Source organism: Eretmochelys imbricata, chromosome 1 (genome assembly GCF_965152235.1).
Source record: "Eretmochelys imbricata isolate rEreImb1 chromosome 1, rEreImb1.hap1, whole genome shotgun sequence".
Classification (NCBI taxonomy): Eukaryota; Metazoa; Chordata; order Testudines; family Cheloniidae; genus Eretmochelys; species Eretmochelys imbricata.
The window spans coordinates 118170754-118194926 of NC_135572.1; the positions used below are offsets into that span (position 1 = coordinate 118170754).

At 40.3% G+C, this 24173-nt stretch overlaps 1 protein-coding gene across 1 annotated transcript; it reads right to left on the reverse strand.

Annotated features, from left to right (window-relative positions):
- Positions 1-5290: 5290 nt before the first annotated feature.
- Positions 5291-23435, reverse strand: LOC144258955 (interleukin-1 receptor type 1-like). The gene is made up of 10 exons (XM_077807100.1): positions 23375-23435; positions 20720-20978; positions 20202-20388; positions 14259-14421; positions 13749-13814; positions 12624-12747; positions 9700-9848; positions 8614-8757; positions 7222-7389; positions 5291-6396 (listed from the first exon to the last, which is right to left on the reverse strand). The coding sequence occupies exons 1-10, from the start codon at positions 23433-23435 to the stop codon at positions 6017-6019; spliced, it is 1701 nt and encodes a 566-aa protein (XP_077663226.1). The 3' UTR covers positions 5291-6016.
- Positions 23436-24173: the final 738 nt, after the last annotated feature.

Genomic DNA, 24173 nt, shown 5'->3' on the forward strand with positions numbered 1-24173 from the left:
ATGGTAAGAAAGGAGAAAGCCTGGAATGCAAGATAAATGGTGAAGTCCATAGAAGGTATATTCTTCCCACACTCCTCACCAAGTGCACAAGGACAAAACAAAAGCAGGGACAGTTAATACCAGTTCTGTATAGTTCTGGTGCCCAAGGCTTAAATTCCTAGAAGTGTCCCAATAACTTTGGATGCCCAACTTGAATTACCTAGTAGATAATTTTCTTATATGCATTAGAAAAAATGCTAATGTGCTACATGTAATAGAAACAAAGAGGGAAGGTCTGAAGTCAACCAGTCCCCACTTTCCAGCAGCCACAGAAAATTGGAGCACTGAATATTTATGAGTAGGTGGAGTTAACAAGCAACATCCTTGCTAATATGCCTTTGAGAGAATTCCCTCCCCATCATCCCAAATTCAGTGATCAATTTAATCCTGTCTACGGGCACACAAACAAAATTCCACAATTAGGAATCTTATTCCATTTCAACCCTGAGATGTTACGGATGTCCAGGTAATTGTCCATTTTTCCCATGAAATTCTCGGGATGTGGATTCCCCTTCTAAGGCAGAGAATTCCAAATGTTGATTACCCTGTGAAGAACAATAAGGCCTTCCATCTAGTTAACCTGCCTTCAAACAGTCCCATGTGTTTTCACTGCAGGCATAAATACAATATTAAGTGTAAGTTGCTGTCAGTTTTATGATTAACAAAGAATCAGTGTTGCCGTCTACATTGGCGAAGTTTTTTTTTTTCCTTCAGACCCTAGCATACTTCCAGAAACAATATTCTAGCTAGTTAAATTATTTTCCTCTCTAAAGACAGATGTGCAGATTAGCTAATTGAATCTCTGATGTAGATTTTTGTATGTATTGCTTTCACTGTACTGTGCAAAGATAATCGTTCTGTGGTTTTCAAGCAAAACCGGAGTAACGTAATGCCAGGAAACAAGATGCCAGAAATATAAGTTAAGACTGTTACCAAAAATTCATGAGGAGAAGAAAAAAAGAATGAATTCTGCTTCAAAATAAGCTCCTCCAACAAGAAGAGTAAACTACTTTCCCTTTAAGAACTGGAGTACTTGTGGCACCTTAGAGACTAACAAATTTGAGCATAAGCTTTCGTGAGCTACAGCCCACTTCATCAGATGCATTCAGTGGAAAATGCATCCGATGAAGTGAGCTGTAGCTCACGAAAGCTTATGCTCTAATAAATTTGTTAGTCTCTAAGGTGCAAGAAGTCCTCCTTTTCTTTTTGCGGATACAGACTAACATGGCTGCTACTCTGAATATTTTCCCTTTGTCATTCTACCCTCCGATGATTAGCTGAGATTTAACCATGATAATTTAACCCTCCGCCCACACCTATTTCTACATGTAAAGGCTTTAGAAAGGGTTTAAAACCTGCAGTTTCTCTTTTATATTAATAATGCTGGTGTATCTCATCCTAAATTTGGTTGATTTACCAGTTCAGTAGAAATAGTTCATCTTTGATTTAACATCTCTATGGAAATTATTCCCAAATTTTAGAAGTGGAGAAGTTTTGTAGGAACATATTAATAGGCTTGGAAGGATTCTGTTTTAATCAATAAATGTCAGTAAACCTTGATTTTGCCATACACACACAAACCGACAAAAAATATTTTGACTGATAATAATCAAAATTTACAAATAGCCAAGCAAGAAAAATGCTGCTTCAGAACTTATCAGAGTTTGATTTAAGAATATTCCCTTGTATATTTTGACATTTAATGGTGACAATTTGTGTTTTAAAGTTTTAACTTTTTGAATCTTAACGTTTGTCATTAAATTATTATTTGACCCTCCATAATTTCCCACAACTATGGGAACTATAACTATAACTATAATTATAATAACTATAATTTCCCACAATGTTATTTAATGTGAACATTTAAATTGATAAAAATGCTTAAAAATAAGCACTGATATCCACTGAAATTATTTTTCATAAATTGAATTTTGCCAAGCCTACATACTAAGCTTAACTCCAGAATTTCATCCCATTTCTGAAGCCACTTTCAAAAGGAGAAAGTTAAAAATATCACAGGAATTCCACAGCAAAAAAGGCAGTACAAACCAATGTATGCTTATATTCCATAGGAAAAAACTCGTAGAACTCATTGAAATATTTTGAATTGTGACGAGGATGAAAATGCAAAATGAAAAAAAAGTTAGTAGCATTTCAACATATTTTCCCCTCATTTTCCGATCAACTATAGAGCTGCTTGAATGTTTTCAAGGTTTCAAAAACAAATTTTCTTCACCCTTTTTGACCAACTCTAGAAATTTTTGGCGTGATGAAAAAAAGTGGGCAAAAATCAATACCTTAATTTTACAGGGTGCTAAACTCATGTAAAGAAATTGCCAGCCTAAAAGTTGTTTCCTATGCAAATTAACCAGGATCTAGAAGAACAGTAACACACCACCTGACAAGCCTATCCAGGCCTATATGTGCATAGGACAGCCTAGGAGAAAGCCTGCAGCCAACTAAGGCACTGGGAAGATTATGCAGCTTTCTAACAAGTATATTCATCAGGGAGGGCACTACCTGATTAGTCAGAGAAAGGCACAAGTTAAAACAGCCTGAAGACTGGTCTACCACAGAGTGGCATCAGGATCCAGAGAGTGTAAAGGGTAATTTTACACCTCCAACCCTCCCACGGCTGCACCAAGCCCTCCTTGTCCATTGCTGACTCAATTCACCAAAGTATCTGAAGCCTGATGACAAAGGGTGTCCCTCACAACCATCATTCTTAAGACAAGAAGATTCAGGCCTAAAGAAGCAAAATGATCACTCATGAGCTAACTTCAAGTTTCTTGTAAGAAACGATCAGGGGACTACGCCAGGAGCCTCCAGACCTTCTGGTGGCAAGACTGAACATGACAAGCATTGAACAAAAGTTTAAATAATGTCCTCTAACCATAGAAAGGCCATTGAACTTTTAAGGATGTGCAGTTGACTGATTTAATGAGTAAGAGATACCGATAGCATTGAACAGTGCTTTGATTCATGACAAAACTGTTGCTTGAATAACAGCCAGACTCCAAGGGAGTTTATGGATCCCCCTGAGAGCATATATCCAAGGACTAAACCTTTATAATTGATTAACTCCCATATCCCCATTTGTAACAAGTGGTGTTTGTATCATCCCAGAGGGAGTGGGAGGAAAGGGATTGGCTTCTGCTCAGCAATACAGGCTACCGTGAGCACATCAAACCTGTCCTCCACTCTCTACACTGGTTTCCCACAGATTCTGAATCAAGTTCAAGGTCTTGGTCCTTATCTTCAAGGCACTCCATGACATCTAAAAGATCTCCTAAAGCTCCAGAATGAAGACAATGGTTGAAAACTTCATTCCTCGGGCACAATGGAGCTCTCTACAACAAGGTTAAAGCTCATCTGTAAAGGAAACAGAATTTTCTCAGAGGCTGGTCCAAGCATGTGAAATTATTTTCCCCAGGAGCAATGGACCATCATAAACCTTACTGCCTTATGCTCTGAGTGCAAGGTGCATTCCTTTGACCTTGGCTTCTCCAACAAAAATGTATTATAGCAGCATACACAGTGAAAAAACTCCACTGAACATACTTTTTCCCATGGGGAAAGAATGAGAGAACAAACAACATGTGACAGACATTAGTCATATTGCTTAATGTATTACTGAAAGACATTCAGGTATTACAGTGATGAGACTCTTGCTATTTTAGATCATCTCAAAAAGGCGGTGAAGCAGAGAAAAGCTGGCTCCTTTAAGTGTATGTTCCTAATGTAAACCTTTATTTTTGCTACCATAACATAAATGAGCTGAAATACCATTTATCCTGTTTATTTAGGCCATTCAGCGTCTAGCTCTACAGCTAGAATGTGTTGTCATTTTATATAGAGAGAGAGATTTGCTTTTTTAAAGCAGGGAAGAGACATGTTGCTGATCAGTCGACCACAGAGCTTGCATAACGTATGTTATTGTGGAAGAATATTAAGAGGAAGTTAAATTTTTACTCAGAAAAACAAACAGAAAGTGGGAATAACAGAATGAGCAGGGAAGCATAAATTTTGTAAAGACATTTTTCTGTATGCCAAGTGCACCATTTGTGCAAATCTGAATGAGCTTCTTATTCATTCTTCAGTGGACATGACATATACAGACTTCAAAGTACAAAGGTTTGTATTATGTAAGAAATAAGGTTCAGTTAGAACTGCACAGAGCCCCAACAGCATAGAAACTTCTATATGAGCAAGAAATTATAGCTACATTTATTCATATCCCCCATCTTTCCACTCCTATGTGTTAGCATTGTCATCACCTACACATCTGGACCTAACTCTCAGAGATGGGAAGGCGTGTCACAGCCTGGCTTTTCAACTGCACATGACACCTACACTGTGTGCACACCTCAGTCACAACAATATTCTTATAGGCTTTTCGCTGTATTTGAGACGTCTGCCACACAGGTCATGCAATATGACAGTCACCTTTGCTTTTTATTTACTCTTACAAAATAAAAAGCACACCATAAAAAAAAGAAGCTGATTCTGTGCTCTCAGCCACAAAACCAGCAGCACTCACTACCCCACGTGTTATACCTTGGAAAAGTTACAAGAGGAGCAGGTTTCCCTTTAAGCTTCTTTTGCTGCCTTGCCAGGATCAAGCACGAACATGGCCTGCTGCAGTGCCTCAGGGAGAAAGGGAAGCCCAGAATAAGGTGACTCAGCCCCAGAAGCCACTCAAAAAAAATTCAGCACAAGCTCTAGCCAAATTAAAGACCTGCTGTACCAGAAGTATATAATTTAGTTTTTGCTTTGGATTCAGCAGTCCCTTAAAGCACTCCACCATGGAGGCCTGTCCACCCTGCCAGAAGCTATGGAGACAAAAACTCAAATGGCAGGCTCTTCAGCAGGTGGGTTGTCTCTGAGCCCTCAGAAAAGGTCAGAGTTGTGCCTCCATGCTGTCTGAAGACCCATGATAAAACCTGTGGGCACAACTGTGCTGGAGAGAGCATTCGGAAATAAGCTTGATGTACTTTATGTATCTTACAGGATTTTATGAAAATATTAAGGATAGGAATAAAACTGAGTTCTGTGTGCAGAAGATTTTCACCTGCAACTAAGTATGCTCTACACAGTATAGTCTGCTCACCACCAGCTCTCCTCTCCCTCCTCCTTTACTTCTTTATGAAGAACTAAAATGGGAGGGCAGGGGGGAGGGTTTCTTAGGACTACAGCACAGGAGAAGGAAGCAGGACACCTGGGTTCTATTCCCTGGTATGGCACAGGCTTACTGATTCACTTGCTTGGGTAAATAATGGCTACCTAACTCACGGTAGCTTTGTACAACACCTAACACAATGGGGCCTTGATCCATGACTAGGGCCCAGAGATACTATCGCAATATGAATAAATAACAACTGTAGATGCCGCAATAATTGTAAATAATAATTAAATAAGTTCGAACCATTTCAAGAATCTCAGGTGAAAGAAGGTTTAGAAAAACAAAATGTCTTTAAAGAGCAAGAAAAGAGACGAAAATAAAAGGGAGGCGTGTGAAATGAGGAAAAAAGGTATGACTTGAGTTTGCAAGTACCTCAATCAGATCAAATTATTTTCAGCAAAAAAAGAAAAAAAAACTCAACAGAACCACAGTATAAAAATCTAGACATAATGAATGTTCATTTAATTGTATTTGTTATTTAACCTCAATTTAAAAAAAAACAAAAACCACTTCTCTGCAATAAGGTTTCTTTTAAGAAATTGCAAACATTATGTGCCACGGCATTTGCTACATGTCAGCTTTAAATATCCGAGATACTGAGACAACGATTCAGATACCTCCCAATATCAGCACCATGGCATAGTGGCAACTGAATTATGTTGTAGGGGGTCTTTTTAATCTTGAAAACATTTAAGTGAGTGAGGTGATCAGTTGGTAATACACACTAGAAGCTTCTGAAGACAAATAGTAAATATTTTAAAGTGAGCTGGTCTGTGCCATTAAAATACGACATCATCATCTTTCTGTTGCTGCAGAATAGCTGAAAGTTTTTGGATCCAAGGAAGACACTGTTTGTCTGGGTGGCATTCGGTATCTCACATTTTTCCAGAACTTTGTATTTGCTGAGGGAGTTTTCTCTGTGAAGTCCGCTTTCCACCTGATGGCCCCATGCTTTTGTTTAATGTATTTGATGGATTCTGGCATGTTCGTGTAGTCCTGTATTTTATCTAGTTCAATCAGAATAATTTTTATTTCATCACGGATAAGAGCGTTGTACACAGCCAGTTGCTGTTCAAAGGTATCTTCTAACACATTGTAACTCGCTGCTTCTGATTCTAAAATTATCATCAGTCTTCTGCTTCGTTTGATGGTTTCATCAATAACATTGACCACAGCTGTAAGTAATGCAAGAATGATCAAAGTAGCCATAGAAAAGTTTCAACTTATGCAAAACGTCCCTCATTATTTTAAAACTACAGACTTATGGGGCAGTGGCTCGCTCAGAGGATTAGTAGAGTATAGAACCTTTTATCAAACAGATTGTTAGTTCAAATCCAGTTCACTTCAGCAGCGATCAAAAGTGGTTTCTACCTGAGAGCTGGTCAGTAACCTGTGTGAAATGAGTTTGTAGTCTAGGTCTCATTGAACAGACGTCCACACCACAAAACCCACTAATGGCAATGGTGGGAGGCAGTGTTCCCTGGTGGATAGAGCACTGTACTGGGACTCAGAAGACCTGGGTTCTACTTCCAGTTTGCCCATTGGCCTGCTGGTTGACCTTAGGCAAGTCACTTCACCACTCTGTGCCTCACAGTTTCCCCATCTGTAAAATGGGGGGTTCTTACCTGCTTTGCAAAGCTCTTTGAAATCTACTGATGGAAAGCTCTACATAAAAACTAGATTATTATTATTATTATTATTTATTATTATCATCAATTCTTTGGTATCCTTGTTATTCTCACTTGATTTTTTTTTAAATTAAATAATGGCCATCTTGTATTTCTGTCTCAGAAGAGGGAATTCTTCGTAAGGAATAGTTGCTCCAAGTCCCTCATCCTTAAAAATCAGCAATGGTATAGTCAATTCAGCTAACCTAAGTTTACAAAATTCGTCAGTCTCACATTGTTTTTTTCATCACCAGCATACACAACAAATCTTAGAACAACATGTCAAAAAGAAACATAGCCAGGGTAACATTAATTTTGCTGTTTTTAACATACCTTCCCCCAGTAAATCATCCCTTCCAAGTATAAAAAGATTATATCCACACTGTCTCTCTAAGACCTCAGGCAGTATTCTCAGAACAAAGTTGTTCAGGGTATAGACACATCTCACCCCACTGGTTTTTGGATACATGACATATGCATCATAGATCTTCCCATCTGAAGCTATAAAGAAAGAGCAAGAGACTCCTTTAAAAAAAACCCTACCTTTATTACAATTTTTAATTGTTTAGCATTTAAAATCCTCTGGCAAACAACCAGGAAAGGGGATGAAATGCTCTAAAATGAAGGATGGATGACCAGGCATAGATCTAACTCATTCTCTTCTCATGGATGAGGGGTTTGCCACCAGGTGGATTGGGCACAGCACCCTATGATCTGCAGGGAAAGAAGTCCCAGCCCCACAGGTCCTAGGTAGACATCCACAACGCATACCTACCTCCTTCAGAACGCTCTCCAGACCTCCTCCTGCCTGACAGTGTGGCATGCCAGAGAGCCATGCTGCCACTGGCTGAACACCTGAGCTGATGGGAAATGCCAAATATTTGTCAGCAGAAAATTTGAGAACATGTTGGGGTTTAGATTTGGTAGAAGTTTCCCACCCAAAAAAATTATAATTTTTTCATAAACAAAACAAACAAAAATGTTCGAATGCTTTTCAAAAATCATTTTGAGTACAAAAAAAATTGTTTTACCAAAACCCCAAATTTTGTTTTTTCATTGAAAAACTGGAAATTTTTGTCAAATGAAATCAAGGAATGGGGCAGTGGTGGCACTTTTTCCCCCTTTGGCACCTGCCTCTCATAGCTTTCAGCTTCTAAAAGGAAGGGGATGGATAAAAAGAGGAACTGGTCGACAATGCTCTCACCTTGAGAAAAGTCTGAGAGTCTGATTTTCAATAGAAACATTCCAGGCAAAATCTCATATTGCCTTTCCTATACAAAGCTTTCTAAAAAAAAATATTTCAGTTTTAACCTTGGACAGTACCATTGCTACTAAATGGCAGTATGTTGCTCTGGTGACATCTACTGGTCACCAACAGGTAAGCTACAGAGCTTCTGGCAAAACAAGGTGCATTTTTTAGCAAAGCAGACAGCAATCTGGGGAAAGCATGGATTTCTGGTTGAACCACCTAACCATCATTGCCACAGATACGTCCAATTGTTCATCATCTTAGTATTTTATGCATTTTACTCACTCATTTCAGTGTTTTCAGACATCTTTTCACCTTGCATCTTTGAAAACACGCTTCAATTTCTTTAGAAAATTCTAAAGAAGTTCTACCATGGAGGTTGTTTCTTCCCCATCATCAAAAGACCTTCCTAAACACTCTTGTGCAAGTTACAGGAATCAATATAAAAAGGTAGCAAACTGGCTGCTCTGACATACCTTCTTTCTTTACAAGAGCACAGCAAGAACTACGATACCAGAGCACAATGTCAATCTTGAAAAGCTTGAAGATTAATAAAGTAACAACTGTTAAAAGCAGCAATGCAATGAATCCTCCAGTCAGTGATTTGTGAAAATCTACCACTGCATCAGTAAAAGAAAAAAAAAAGAAACTGTGGAATTTGTCCAACTTTGAACTTTCAAACAACTGTAGTAATATTCAAAAGCTACGTTTCTATATTCTCATTTTTTTAATAAAAAGAAACTATACATATGTATTACTATAGAGCAACCATATCAATTATTGGTTGGGCAAAGCAACAAGTAGAGCATCTAATACACAGGAAAATAATTAACATTTTATGTTTTCATAACACCTGCTACAGGAGGATGTGAATGCTCTTTACTGGCATGAATAAATCCTCATAACAGCTCTCTAAGTTAAATAGTGTTAGCAGTAGTTGATAGATGAAGAAATCTTGGCACAAAGAAATTAATACACAAATTTTCAAAAGTAACCCCTAAATTTGATCCACTATGATTGATTGATTGTGTGTAGTCCAGGTTGAGGATTTCTGATGGTTAGTGTGTAAGACAGTGAGTGAGTCAGGAGACTCAATTTCTATTCCAAACATTGTCACTGACTCAGTGTGTGGCCATCAGCAAGTCATTTAGGCTCAAATTTCTGAATGCCTCAATTTTTGATCATCCAACATACGGCAGAGTAGTTTTGAACCTTGCTCCTTCATTTCTATTCCTTGAAAGCTTCTCATAATTTACACTAGGGTAGAAATCCCTCCAAACTCTGCTGTTTAAAATTTCCCTTCACAGTGTGTACATTCAGTCCTTTTATTAATCTAATCTCCTAAATCTTCATATGCTCCCCTCCAATTTCTACAAACACACACACCCTACCTTCCCCTCCCATTCCTGCCCCCACCCCAGCTCACACATCTTAAGGTTAATCATAAGGAAAAGCAGTTTATCTATCTACATACTTATATGATTCCCATCATTGTGGTATCTGAGCACAGTATCCAACTCTTCCTGGGAAAGTCAAGTCAAATGTATCCAATAATGGGTTACCTCTGTGTTTTAATGCTATATATGTTGCAACTTGACCAAAGGAATTCAAAGCATGGCAGACAAAGCGATGTTCGTAATCCTCGCTATTCACTTCAGAAATGTTGAGCCTCACCGTAGTGAGAGGGCGTCCATCATAGAAAGTTTCTTCTCTATCCAAAAGGTAGCAAACACAGTAATAAAAACAACTCAATCCTTACTGAAGTGGTTTCTTCGCTAGCAATCACAATAGGACAATAGTCACTGATCTTCAACTCTGTGACCGTATATCAGATTCTTTTCAGAACTGATGGATAGCTGGACTCTAAGGGGATCTTCATGACACTTCGTCTATCTCTAACAAGCAGGATGGAGATCGGGAGACATCCTTATATAAACACAGTTGGTGCACCGTTTACTCAAAAGCATACACAGTTTCTATAGGCTACTTGTATAAAATATTTGCTTTATACATTATACTTACGGGTACCTTTCAGCTTGCAAAAACATGAATGTAGGGAAAGGATTGTATTAGAGCTTTGAATGTCTTTGAACTCTGTGGATACAGCTGTAGAGGCCACAGAGATGGCTGGGGGAGAACACCCCCCCCAGCATAAGTACACATAAGGCAGCTACAGGCTGCCACACAAGGTCCCTCTTCCCTCTCACCGCAAGCCTGGTGCAGGAAATGTGCCAGGGGTGGGGCTGGAGCTAGAGGATGTGGGACCATAACACTAATACGATTCTGGGAGTACCATCAGCCACCGAAAGTTCAGGCACAACTGCCATTTCAGCCCCAGGAGTAGCACAGAATTAGGAGGGCTTAGTCCTCCCCACCCTGGGCTGGGAGGTTTGTGCTGCACTTTTAAGAGGCCCAGCACAAATTCTTCCCCATGGTATTTTCCAAGGCCCCCATGGTGCTAACCTTATAACACCTTTGCTTTGTAAAGTGTGGCAGGGTAAATGTTGCATTAGAAACTGTAACTTTTTAGTACTGGGAGAATGGGGGATATAATTTATCTTGTTAATTTCATATTACATCTCTCACATTAAAGAACCTATCTGCTTATCCAACTAATGTTTATTACTGAAAATATTCTATTTACCATTTGAAATGTCAACTAATTATTTAAATATATTCAAAAATGAAGGTTATAGAGCTTATACATCAGGGATCTGTGGATTAATTATCTATCACATACAATAAAATCCATAAACTAAAAGAATATTATTGAGGTTGTAAGGTCAAAAGTTAGGAAATGCCAGAATTATGACTGCACAACCTTAATCTGGGCCCCCTCTATGGCTGCATTATGATACAGTCTTTAGTTACATGATCACTTACTGTATTTCCACAGGACCATCCGTCATTCAGTGCACAGGATGGATGGTGCTCACTTAGTGAGCAACTATTCAATATTTCATTTTCTCCTTGTTGTTCAATGTGTAACCCTATTTACCACACACTATCCAGACCACACTCTGAAGATAGAATTAGAAAATCCCACAAGGAAATTACTATGGCTTTTCTTCATTACAGTATCTGAGTACTTCGTAAACATTAATTCATTTATCTTCACAAAGCCCCCATGAGATGAGGGGGTGGTGGAAGCCCCGTTTTGCAGATTTTTTTGCAAACTGAGGCACAGAAGGATTGAGGTCAAAAAGTGTCTACTAATTTGGGGTGCCCAATTTGAGGAACCTAAGACTCTGTCCCAGCCCCAGTCCTCCCGCCCAATCCCAGTCCCCTTACCCAGCCAGTCCCCGTTCCCCATCCCAGCTCCTCATCTGCTCCATCTTTCTCCCCAACCCTGGCACCCAGTCACCTCCTCCCCCAATTCCTCCCCGACACCCAGCTCCTTGTCCTAGTCTCTTTTCTCAGCCAGTCCCAGTTCATATCCTGTACCCAGACTCATCATCAGATCTGTTTCCCCTCCTTGCCACCACCTCTCCTCACCCCGCTGGTTCTCAGTCTCCTTGCTCAGAAAGTCCCAATCTTCCCCTAGCTCTTCATACAATCTCAGTCCTCCCCACACCTACGGTCTCCACATTCTACCTGATTTACCTGTCCAGCTCCCAGTTCGAACCTCCTTGCCCACCCCAAGTCCCTGTTTCCCTCAGCCCCTCCCTGCCAGCCTCCAGTCACAATTTCTGCCTCCCAAATGTTCCTTGTCCCTGTCTAACCCCTACATGTCTGGGTGTAGTCCCCCCTGCATTTGAATCAGGCAGCTTCCTCTCTCACACTGCCTGGCCCAATGAGGTGGGGGTGAAGGGTGTAGTCAGAGAGCACAGAATGGGGATTCTCCCTGCTCTCAATTCAGGTGCCCAGACCCAGACCGGGCAGCATCCCAGAGCTGCAAGTGCAGGGAAAGTCCTGCTGAGCCCTTGGCTGAAGCATGTTCCATGTGGATGGAATCTTTGGGGAATTTACCTGTAAAATCTAAGAAGTTTCCCAGTCTCATAATTTAGCCAAATTTAAGCAGATTTTCATGGGGATGGCAAAATACGCATCCCTGACACAGAGGCTACCCCCAGCCAAATTTAAAGCCCCTGCTCCAAAGCATATGGGCCCTAGAGCATTTCAAACAAAAGGTTGCCAGAATTTTGTAACATTGGGTAAAAAGAAATCATTTTGCCCCAATCTCATTCTCAGAAATGTCAGAACCATTTTGACTGGAATTAAAAGGAAAAAAAAATCAGCTTGTAAAATTTCAGTACAAACCATTAAAGTTTGGCAAAGTACTAAGCAACGGAAAACCAGGTCTTCTAACTGGAAGCGTTGGGAACCTTAGTAAAAGGCAGTGCTACCAGCCCTACCCATAATTAGATCACAAACGTGTGTTTATTTGTGTAACAGTAAATTTTCATAGCTGATTCAAACAAAACAGAGAAATTATACAAGATTTTAGCTGAGAATTCAATACATTCTGATCTGGAAGTATACTTACTCATAATCTTCCTCTTCAAAAATTCTACTCTTGTAATATATATCAATGTATGTGTCGTTGACTGTCCAGTACACCTGAAACACTTCAGCGCCTGTTACATTGCAGTCCACTATGACGCGTGATCCTACAAGACAGTGTTACAAAATGGCAATTTAAATAACTATATTGTAGTTAAGGACCATACAATTCCTTACACTAATACATATAAGAATGCTATATCCACTGGAAGTCAGCTGCAGGCATGGAAGGAGCAGAGGATGGGCAAAGCAACAGCAGCTCCACACTACACTCTCCATGCCTTCCCACTCCATTTCACAGAAACCCCTCTGACCCAAATGTACAAGTTCCAGGATCTGCAGGTTAGGAAGGGGACTGGCTGGGCCAGAAGAAGCTGAATCCAGGAGGGAATAGGCATTCTGTATGGCATCAGCCACCCAAAGGTTTCACAGGGGTTTCCACATCTGTAGGCATTCTGGAGCAGCCACTTCCAAAGAGCACAGAAGGAGCTGTGCTACAGTGAAGGAGAAGGCTGGGGAAAGCAACATTGCTCCATACAACTTCCTCTGCCTCTCAAAAAAATTCCCTAGACATTTCCTAGGGTTTGGAATGTCAAACCTCTTGTCTGTTCCACCCTCTTCTCCTTCAGGAAGGTACTATATGAGAGACCCTCTGAGCTGAATCTCATGGAGTTTCCTGGCCACTGAAGGTTTGTCTACGCAGTAGCTGAGAAGGTGATTCCCAGCGCAGAGAGACAGACATGCACTACCTCTGCTTGAGGCAGCCTGTTAAAAACAGCAGTATGGCTGTAGCAGCTTGGGCTAACCACCCGAGTATGTACCCAGGGGGTTGGGAAGAATTAAACTCAGGCAGCTAGTCCATGCCACTGCGGCCACACTGCTATTTTTAGCATGCTAGCTCGATCAAAGCTACTGTGTCTGTCTACCCACTCTGGAAAGCATCAGCCCAGCTGTTGTGTAGACATACCCTTAGTAGTTTTTTGTTGCACAAGGGGCACTTTTGCTGTAAAGGAGGATATGACTAAGCAAACGGCACTTGGAAATCCTCTTGAGTCTAAATTCTGTTTAGGACATACATCATCATCTTGTTCTAAGGAAACTTGCTTACCGACTTCTACTTCAATGGAATTGTTTCTTGGGTAAAATATTGCTGGTGGTGTGTTCAGTGGACTCACTAAACAAAAAAGCAAAAGTTATTTCAGAAATTCAATGGCAGCTGCAGCATATAGTAAGTGCTACACTACCACAGTGATGACATTCCCAAAGAATGCCTTAAAGAAAGACATGCAAACAGTGACTTTCTGAATAGATAGTGATCAATATTAAAATGCAATGGCCAAGCCCTTGATGTTTTTGTTTGCTACTTTAGGTTAATTTACTCTTCTCTCCTCTTTAAGCTCTGGGGCTGCTCTATCTTGGCACAAGGGGATCAACCCTCAACACAATGGCAGCAGGACCACAAGAATACAAAAGTGAAGTGTAAGCCACCATCTCTCTCTCTCTCACACACACACACACACACACACACACACACACACGCTGTGTTGTTCTTTAGCTGTAGTTGAGAATCTGGGTAGTATTCTTGAAGTACAATGACATAAAAAATAAAAGGTTATACCTGTCACAGTTAGACTAATGTCTCGTGAAATGTTATATTGTTTTCCCTTGTAAGTATATGATGTTCTGCATGTATAGTTTCCTTTGTCATGTAGAGTTGCATTTTTAATCACAAGGTAATCATTGGAAGAGACAAACCTTTCCTCTTCAAGCAGCTTACACTCCTAAACACAATTACAATGCTCTGTTAAATCACAGATAGAATACAATATCATGTCCCTCCAGGGCTTGCCTAAACTTTTTCTGGACCATAAAGCTGGGATAGTCTCCCTGGTTTGTCATGGAAAAAGACAAACATTTCCCTAGGCTCTGAGCTTGCGATTCAAACAAACTCCAGGTCTGTCCACAGACAGGCTTACTTACAATAACTCATTTTACAGAGGGGGAATTAAAGCAGGGAGAGGCCAGAATTTGCAGAAACGTCCACTAATTTAGGGTACCTCAATGATCGGGCACCCACCCTGACATACCTTGTACCTGATTTTTCAGAGTACTTAACTTTTTTTTAAATGGAGCTTTGGATTGCGCAGACATTAATCCATCCTCACAACACTCCTGCAAGGAAGGTGGATAATTATTATTATTCAGATTTAACAGTTCGGGAAATGGAGAAAGGAAGACAAAGGAACTTGCCAAAGTCAGAGAGTAAGACAGTGGCAGAGGTAGGATTAGATCACAGGACTTTCTGGCATTTCCTGTTTTTGAGTGCTAGACAACTTTACCAGCATTCTTTTAATGTATTTTTATTATGTCATAACCAAGGACTGTTTAGTTAAGAAAAAACAATTTCTATTATGTACAACTGTAACAGTCCCCTTCATAAATAGTCAAGATAGCTTGAACTCCTCACCCTCAAAACTGCCACACAGATTTCTACCACTTAAGCTAAAGGACTAACAGCAAGGAGCAGGAACATGTTGTGTACCAGCCACTGGAGGAAGTCATGTAGCACATGGGAATGGTGGGCTACATATGCAGGAGTAGCCCCATTTTACAGGTTGCACAGCCAAGCACACAGATCTAGTACATTCCTTCTAGTAGGCAATGTGGAAAAAAGGAAAAGATTTGAATCTGCCATATTAGAGATGTAGTCATGGGTTTCTGCATCCAGCAAACACCTGAGGATACCATCCCGGAGATCCTACGAGGATCGACTCCTCTCTACTGACACCATGGCAGAAGATCAACGCCTTGAACATCTTCCTGATCCCCCATATTTCATTTGTCCTGAGGGGTTCTGTAATGGTGAAGGTACCTCTTAACAAGACGGACAGCACCTTCAGGCAGCTAGTAAAGAAGTGGATGTTTCTTCCCCAGAGGGCCAGCAATGAACTGATGTACATCTTGCACAGGCAGAGAGGCACCAAAGTCCCTTGAATGGGTGATCTGTCAAATGTTGCGGTGATCACTCACGCCTTCTGATGTGCCTGGGTGCAATGGTGAGGAACTTCGTGGAAAGTGCTATGCATGACATCATCAGGAGGCAAATAGCCAGGACCCCTTCCAACCAAGATGTCACCACCTACTTGAGCGACTCACTGGAAGGCAAATTTGGAAGAGAAGGGGGAGACTGCTTCATTCTGGACTCGTACCTGCAATGCTATGCAATGACTGGAGAACATATCAGCTGGCACTGGACGTGGTGCGAGGAATGCCAGGAGCTGGGAATCCTAGTGCCACAGGTGAAAAATACAGAGCACACTATCATCACTCCGAGAGCTAGAACCATGCTGGAGAGGACCCTGAAGGATGCCATCTGCTGTCAGTACATAGAAAACCTGAAACGGAAGCCATACCAGGGCAAGGCCTTTGAGGTGACGTGAAAGTGGGACGCCAGCAACCACGCTGGGGGCAGTTTCACCCAATTTGGCAACTGGAGGTTCATCCACAGGACCCAGCTCAACTGCGTCCCACTGAACTGAGCCATCTGCCACGGGAATCAGGACAAGCAATGCAGGAAGTGCGGCTATGCCAATGGGACACTACCATACGCCCTGTGTAGCTGCAAGCCCCATTCCAGAGCTTGGCATCTGTGACACAGTGCCATCCAGAATTGCCTAGTCAGAGCCATCCCGCCATCCCTAGGGAGGTGGCTGTAAACTCTACCATCCCCAGAATGGACAGCCAACTGCAACCAGCCAGCATCATCATCTACAAGGAACGGAAGAAGATCATGATGGATGTTACAGGGCCCTTTGAAAACCGGACCCTGGCCTTCCATGATGCCCAATCTCAGAAGCTGGAGAAATACATCACTCTGGACAAAACCTTGAGAGCTAGGGACTACGAGGTTCAAACTCACGCACTGATTGTCGGAGCTCTGGGTGCCTGGAACCCCAGTATTGTGCGAGTGTTGAGAGAATTGGTGAACACTACTCTTGGCTGACGCAGCAACTCATGATGTCAGACGCCATCAGATGGTTGAGGAACGTCTATCTAGACCACATCACAGAACACTGGCAATACCAGGGGAGATGAGCTGGAGTGCCGATGAGCAGTGAAGTCAGGAAAGTAACTGAAATACTTCCCTGATGGATTGTATTTTTTAAGGGATGACCTATCCTAATTTCTCAATGACTGAGGGACAATTTTCTCTCATTGCTATATTTGCTTTCCACAACCAACTTTCTGTATAACTTTTTCATGAATGATGTACCCGAATATTTGGATATTAATATCTAAACTGTATCTTTAGAGTTATTAATCTAAATTTGGGTTATCACTGATTATGTACTATATGTATTGTATGACTTATTCATTTTATGTATTTTTGGATATTCTAAGAACTACACCCAGATGTATAGATACACTTTCATTAAGCTGTGTATTATATAATTTTTTAAATATGTTCCCTGCGTTTTCAGAATTGACCCTTGTGTAACTTCTCAAGCAGGTATGAATCCTTGCTCACTAATAAGGCTTGTACAGGGCACCAAACACCAGTGTAGAAAAAAAAAGGAGTCTAGAACTCATTGTTGGAGAACCATTAAAAGCAACTACACCTCTACCCTGATATAACGCTGTCCTCGGGAGTCAAAAAATCTTACCACGTTATAGGTGAAACCGCGTTATACTGAACTTGCTTTGATCCACCGGCGTGTGCAGCCCTGCTCCCTGGAGTGCTGCTTTACCGCATTATATCTGAACTCGTGTTATATCGGGTTGCGTTATATTGGGGTAGAGGTGTACATATCAAGGTCCTAAAACTGAAACTCCCCTCAAAATGCATTGACAGGAAAAATTTTAAAGTAGTTTTTTTATTTTAATGATTCACCAACAAAACTGGACTTTGAATGAAAAACCCATGTTTTAAAGAAAATAAAAAATGCTAACATTAAAGAATCATCATGTTTTCCATAACCACCCTTTCTAATAGATTAAAAGGTAGAAGGGAATAACATATACTCACTTATAACATTGAAATATAAAATGAAAAATTATTAATGGTAAGATTAGGAGCTTTGATAGCTATGTTTTTAATCATTTGTAATTATGAGTTGTGAATAAGTACAAATGAGGTAACACTTAGGTCAAGGCCTTGCTGGAATAAGTGTGGCTTTGGCAATTCCTTTATACAGAATTTATGATTTGCTTAAAATGATATTATTGCCAACAAAACAAAGGTAACATGTTGTGCGGGAAGTCTGGGGGTAAAAACACACAATCCTGTAACAAGAAGAAGCCTTTTTTAAAGAGAAGATCCAGGGTAAGGTGACACAAAAACAACATGACACCAAAACTGCAAAACCAGGGCACCTGAATTTGGGCATGCACAATGCATGGGTCATTTAAAACCCAAAGGGTTGATTTGTTAAAAGCCAATTGGATAAATATTAAGTAATCTGTAATGCAGAAACGTATAAAAAACCTAACTGAACCAGGGTCCAAACTGGAGAACCACCAGACCAGAAATTGAAGGACAGGACTGAAGAGATCAGGGAAACAATGACCATCAAGAATTCTAGGAGGACTTCTGGTGCCCCAGAATGTGGTAACTTGAGCCCTTTGCCCACTCCATTTTGTCTGTTATTATTTGTCTGGCATAAATGTATGTCCAGACACTATAAGTGACAATAAATAAAGGCCAAAATTGATTACGCCCAAATTGGATGGACTTGTGACTCAAGCTTCCCAACTTTTACCCCAATATCATGATCACTTGGCTCTCAGCCCAGCACACCTTCTTTGCAAGGCCAAAGAATATCTGGATGGGGGAAAGAGCTGCAACAACCACTGCCATTTTGACTGCGTAACATAATTTTATAATGGGAAGTGTGAAGCAGCCTTAACATAAGAGGGAGCATAGCAACCCTACACCAGATACCTTCCCTTTATGAAAGATGAGAACATTGTTTACTAAATTTGTTTTCACAAGGAAATTATATTCAAGGCAGTTATACTTCACTAGAAAGTAAGTCTGTGGCACCTCCTGGCTATGTGGTTCAGTGGCTCAAATTTGAGCTCAATTTCTGATCCATAATTCATAAATAAAAGGCACAGACCAAAAGGTAGGGGGTCTAACTAGTACGTGCCTTTAGAGAAAACAAAAGCTAAAGGTGCCAAGTATCAGGGGGTAGCCATGCTAGTCTGTATCCACAAAAACACCAAGGAGTCCGGTGGCACCTTAAAGACTAACAGATTTACTTGGGCATAAGATTTCATGGGCATCTGAAGAAGTGGTTTTTACCCATGAAAACTTGTGCCCAAATACATCTGTCATAAATATAAAGGGAAGGGTAAACCCCTTTGAAATCCCTCCTGGCCAGGGGAAAGCTCCTCTCACCTGTAAAGGGTTAAGAAGCTAAAGGTAACCTCGCTGGCACCTGACCAAAATGACCAATGAGGAGACAAGATACTTTCAAAAGCTGGGAGGAGGGAGAGAAACAAAGGGTCTGTGTCAGTCTGTATGCTGGGTCTTTGCCGGGGATAGACCAGGAATGGAGTCTTAGAACTTTTAGTAAGTAATCTAGCTAGGTATGTGTTAGATTATGATTTCTTTAAATGGCTGAGAAAAGAATTGTGCTGAATAGAATAACTATTTCTGTCTGTGTATCTTTTTTGTAACTTAAGGTTTTGCCTAGAGGGGTTCTCTATGTTTTTTAATCTAATTACCCTGTAAGATATCTACCATCCTGATTTTACAGGGGGGATTTCTTTATTTCTATTTACTTCTATTTTTTTTTATTAAAAGTCTTCTTGTAAAAAACTGAATGCTTTTTCATTGTTCTCAGATCCAAGGGTTTGGGTTTGTGGTCACCTATGCAAATTGGTGAGGCTTTTTATCCAACATTTCCCAGGAAAGGGGGGGTGCAAGTGTTGGGAGGATTGTGCATTGTTCTTAAGATCCAAGGGTCTGGGTCTGTAGTCACCTAGGCAAATTGGTGAGGCTTTTTACCAAACCTTGTCCAGGAAGTAGGGTGCAGGGTTTTGGGAAGTATTTTGGGGGGAAAGACGCGTCCAAACAGCTCTTTCCCAGTAACCAGTATTAGTTTGGTGGTGGTAGCGGCCAGTCCAAGGACAACGGGTGGAATATTTTGTACCTTGGGGAAGTTTTGACCTAAGCTGGTAAAGATAAGCTTAGGAGGTTTTTCATGCAGGTCCCCACATCTGTACCCTAGAGTTCAGAGTGGGGGAGGAACCTTGACATGGTGAGAGGAGCTTTCCCCTGGCCAGGAGGGATTTCAAAGGGGTTTACCCTTCCCTTTATATTTATGACAACATCTGTCAGTCTTTAAGGTGCCACCGGACTCCTTGGTGTTTTTTTAAAAAAGATAAAGGGTAATTGTCACCTTTTCTCAGTTTATTTTGCAAAAGCTCTTCTCACATTTAAAAAATGCTGTAGTTTTTCCATTGCCATTCATAAACATCAGTGACTGATATTTAAAAACACTGACTATAGTTTACATATCAAGGAGTTATGACCACATAAAAGTACTATTTTTACCTTATACCACTGAAGGGGCAAAGTATTCTCCTCATCTCTGAAATAATCCAAATGAGGACACACAACCTTAGCATTTGACGATGTTAGTATCTCCTCCCCGATGGCAAATTTTTCATTAAAGCATAAACCATAAATATTCTTGAAAACTATTAGGTTCATATACATTTTTCTGCAGCTTGATAAATTCCTGCAATGGAACATAAAATAGCTGAATTAAACTATTTATCCACGTGTATAGCCTCACAACTTCAAGACATGCAGCTTCTTTTAGAGGAGGGGTTTGGAAGTCTGTAGTTTCTATAGTAAGCTGACCATCCTATATTTGGCCCATCTTGAAAGAGTAAAAATATTAAGAACATGCCCTCTATTGTATTAATTCCCTCCACAGCAGTACTTATGAAGAAATGTAACTATACACTGATTATCACACGCACCCCCCGCAAAAAAAGCAAAACCAAAAAACCCTACACACAACTTTGCAGCTTACTTCTGCAGTCATATAATTTTTTTTTCTTTACCTTATAACACATTCATAGGATCCTGAATCTTCTAAAGTTGCAGGGAGAAACCAAATGAAGTTCTTTTGCTGGTGAATTCTGGAATGTTTGTCTTTAGCCACAGATATTTGGCTACCAGTTTTGTACCAAGTCAAGTTGTAGTCTGTGTTTTCAAAATTCAGTGTTTTATCTACTGAACAGTTGACAGCAAGTGGCTGTCCATCATGTACAAAATTTTGCTTAAGAAACACATCATTCACATCATAGACTTTGCATTCCTCTAAAGGAAGACAAAATGAAAAACAAGAGAAGAGCTTAAAAATTGTGAAAAAAAATTTGAGTTTTGTTTCTTAACTATGTTGACAAAGTTTACTAAAATTTCAACATTCATCCTTAATTCAATTACAGGAGAGAGAACTACTGTTATTCATCTTCAGACTGGAAGATACCACGCAAGCATACTCAGACAGCGTGGTGGATATAGCTAGGCAACTGAAATGAAATATTCTGTGTTCTGCATGCCTCAACTTTAAATGTGGGCAAATCCCTACTGCAGGGCTGCCATTTTTGTGTTTCATCTTAGATGCAGAATGTTAGTGAATCATTGTTTTCTCTGACACACACACACACACACACACACACACACACAGAGAGAGAGAGAGAGAGACTTCTTATTTGTTCTTACTTTGTTTCTTAACTTAGCTTCTTCATCTGAAATAAGCCATCAAGAAAGAATAATGTATGTTCCCATTTTTCTGTATGTAAAAGCATCTAGTTTGAAGATGAAAGTATAAATTGTACACATATCAAGGGATTTCCACTCAGCCACCTTCTCATGAGTATGAAGGGTATGATTTTTAAAAGCACTCAGTATTGGCCTACTTCTGCTCCCACTGGGATTCAATGGGAGCAGAATTAGCCTAGAGGTGAGCATTTTTGAAAAATCCTACCCTATGAACCTTTAGTTAGAGGTGTCAACTCTGGTTTTATGGTCATATTTCAAACTCAATCACTACATGTTGCTCATCTAAAATTCCTTTTGTTTCAGCTGGACATGGTTTTCTTCCTCATGCTCTACTTCACATTTTTTCTGTAGTACTGTGTGCTGTTAAACTGTTGCTACAGCTTGTGACAGAGGGCTGTATTTTAGTGGTGGGTGAAGTCGTCATTTCTGTGCCTATAGAGCCAAAGCAATCCTTCCCCTTTTAAATGTGGAGGGTATGAAACACATGCAAATATTGACCTGATCTGGCTATAAAGAACATAAAGGGTATTGGAATAGGCTCCTTTCTGCCACCAAACCCTAAGTGGTATCCAAAACAGCAGTGGGAGGGAGGGGGGAGGAGGAGGAATGCGGCATGCTCGGGAAAGAGGTGGGGCTAGGGTGGGGATTTGGGGAGGGGTCCAATGGGGCAGGGAGTGGGTGGATTTGGGGCGAGGCTGGGGGCGGGGGAGGGGGGGCGTAAGCACCCACCGGCGCCAAGGAAAGTTGGCACCTGTGACCCTCACCAGAATGATCTGTTAGAAACTCAGTGAACAAAAATTCATGGAGTTTCTCTTTTAAAAATCAGACTGTGTCCTGCTGCAAGGTTTTTGGATAGGAGGATTTGGCCCTTAGCTTGAAAAGCAATTTAGGAACAGAATATAAAGGCAATATATGCTATTATGTAGCATTATCACTGTGATATTATTACTACTGTTACATGATCAGATAACAATGGACAATATGGCATGTTATTGTGCAAATGATATGCTAATAAAAATAAGCTTTTTTTTTCCTAACTGTAGAGGCAAAGTCACAATTTCTTGTATTACTGCATATATGTTTAAGATAAATTTTCATACTGTATCTCATCTATATATTTTTTTAACTTCAACTATATTGTATTAAAAAACACAGTTAGGGAAAACCAGATATTTCTCCCACCCCAAACATCTAAATTCTAGTTCCATCTATTAGATCAAGTGAAGAAGCATTTTAGGTTATTGTATTATAATAATTTATTTGTGCTGGTATATCTGATAAGGAAGCAAGGCATTAACCAGGATATATGGAGATCACACTAGCAATTCATATATTATTTCTTATTTTCACTAAATGTGCACATTTTGCATTAGTAACATTCTATGAAAAGACGAACTAGACTGCAATAACTGCCTGTCCCCAATGGCATCTTATTCAGACCAGATCTATTAGAAATGTAAAGAGAGAGAGCGAGCAGCAGCAGCAGATCTGGATTGTTAGCCCATGACTGAAGGGCAGAGCAAAATGGATGCAATTCAGAGCTATATCTATTACGAAAAGTAGGTTATCATAACTAAGTAAAGTGATTAACTGGTTACAAAGTTGGTATCTTCCAGTTTGTGACCATTTGTATGTTTCATTATAATGTGAACGCATTCAGCAAAGCTAAGCCCCAAAAGTTGTTCAATAAGGCATTCAATATGCAAGAATGCTGCATATTACACTCTGCTTCAAAGACTTCTACTGTTATTAAGACAGTATGCAATGGAAACATTTGCATCCCCTAAGCACAGAAGTCCCACTATTATTAAGATTGCTTATCTTTAGATGTACATATATTTGGAAACAGCTACTCTCAAAGAAAATTACTGTAGTATGTGTGAAAGAACCAATTTAGGAACAAACCCTTAAGGATCCACTGATTAACTTACCTGCCTTGACTGAATAAAGAAATACTGTTATACTGCACAAAAACAATGTTGTTGATGTCATGCTTCACTAGAGAGGGTGATAAAAAGAAAGACCTCAATAATGGCTTTCAAAAAAACACTTCAAAGCTGAATTTCAATAGTTTATATTAATGCACACTCCACACATTATTTAAATTTATATAGTACTTTTCTTCCAGAAGGCTCTCAACACGCTTTACAAATTTGCAGTTCGTTGGAGGGAATCACCTACCCAGTAGTGCAGTGGTTTTTAAAGCATTGGTCTGCGGACCCCTTGGGGTCTGCAGACTGTATCTAAGGGATCCATGAAAGGTTGTCTTCACCATAGAACAATGGTTTTCAACCTGTGGTCCACAGACCCCTAGGGATCCGTAGACTGTATAAGATTTCCAAAGGGATCGCACCTCCATTAGAAATTTTTTAGGGATCCACAAATGAAAAAAAGGTTGAAAACCACTGCACTAGTGAAATGCACCCATCTCTGGGATGGAACAATGGGACCATTCTGCACCAGTCACACTACACAGCACTTGTTTTCTATTAAAAGGGGCGGGGGGGGGGGGTGAAGAATAACTTCTTCAGTTTAAACAAAGGGATTTTAGCTAGGAAGAATAAAATTACCTAAAAACTACAACTGGAGCAGGCCACTAGGGTTAACCACCTTATTCTTGTGAAAAGGGCCACAGGATCTTTAAACGATCACTGGTTCACATCTCAGACTGAAGATGCCACTTCCGGCTGAGCAGTACCCCACTGCACAATATTGGGAGATTAGCTCAGA

Bases quoted from the DNA above. Each gene is read 5' to 3' on its own strand.
- LOC144258955 (XM_077807100.1), bottom strand. From the start codon at position 23,435: ATGACATCAACAACATTGTTTTTGTGCAGTATAACAGTATTTCTTTAT. The intron at 20,979-23,374 runs GTAAGTTAATCA...GTCTTCCTTTAG, and splicing joins TCTTTATTCAGTCAAGGCAG to AGGAATGCAAAGTCTATGAT. The intron at 6,397-7,221 runs GTATGTTAAAAA...CATTACTTACAG, and splicing joins GGATGATTTACTGGGGGAAG to CTGTGGTCAATGTTATTGAT.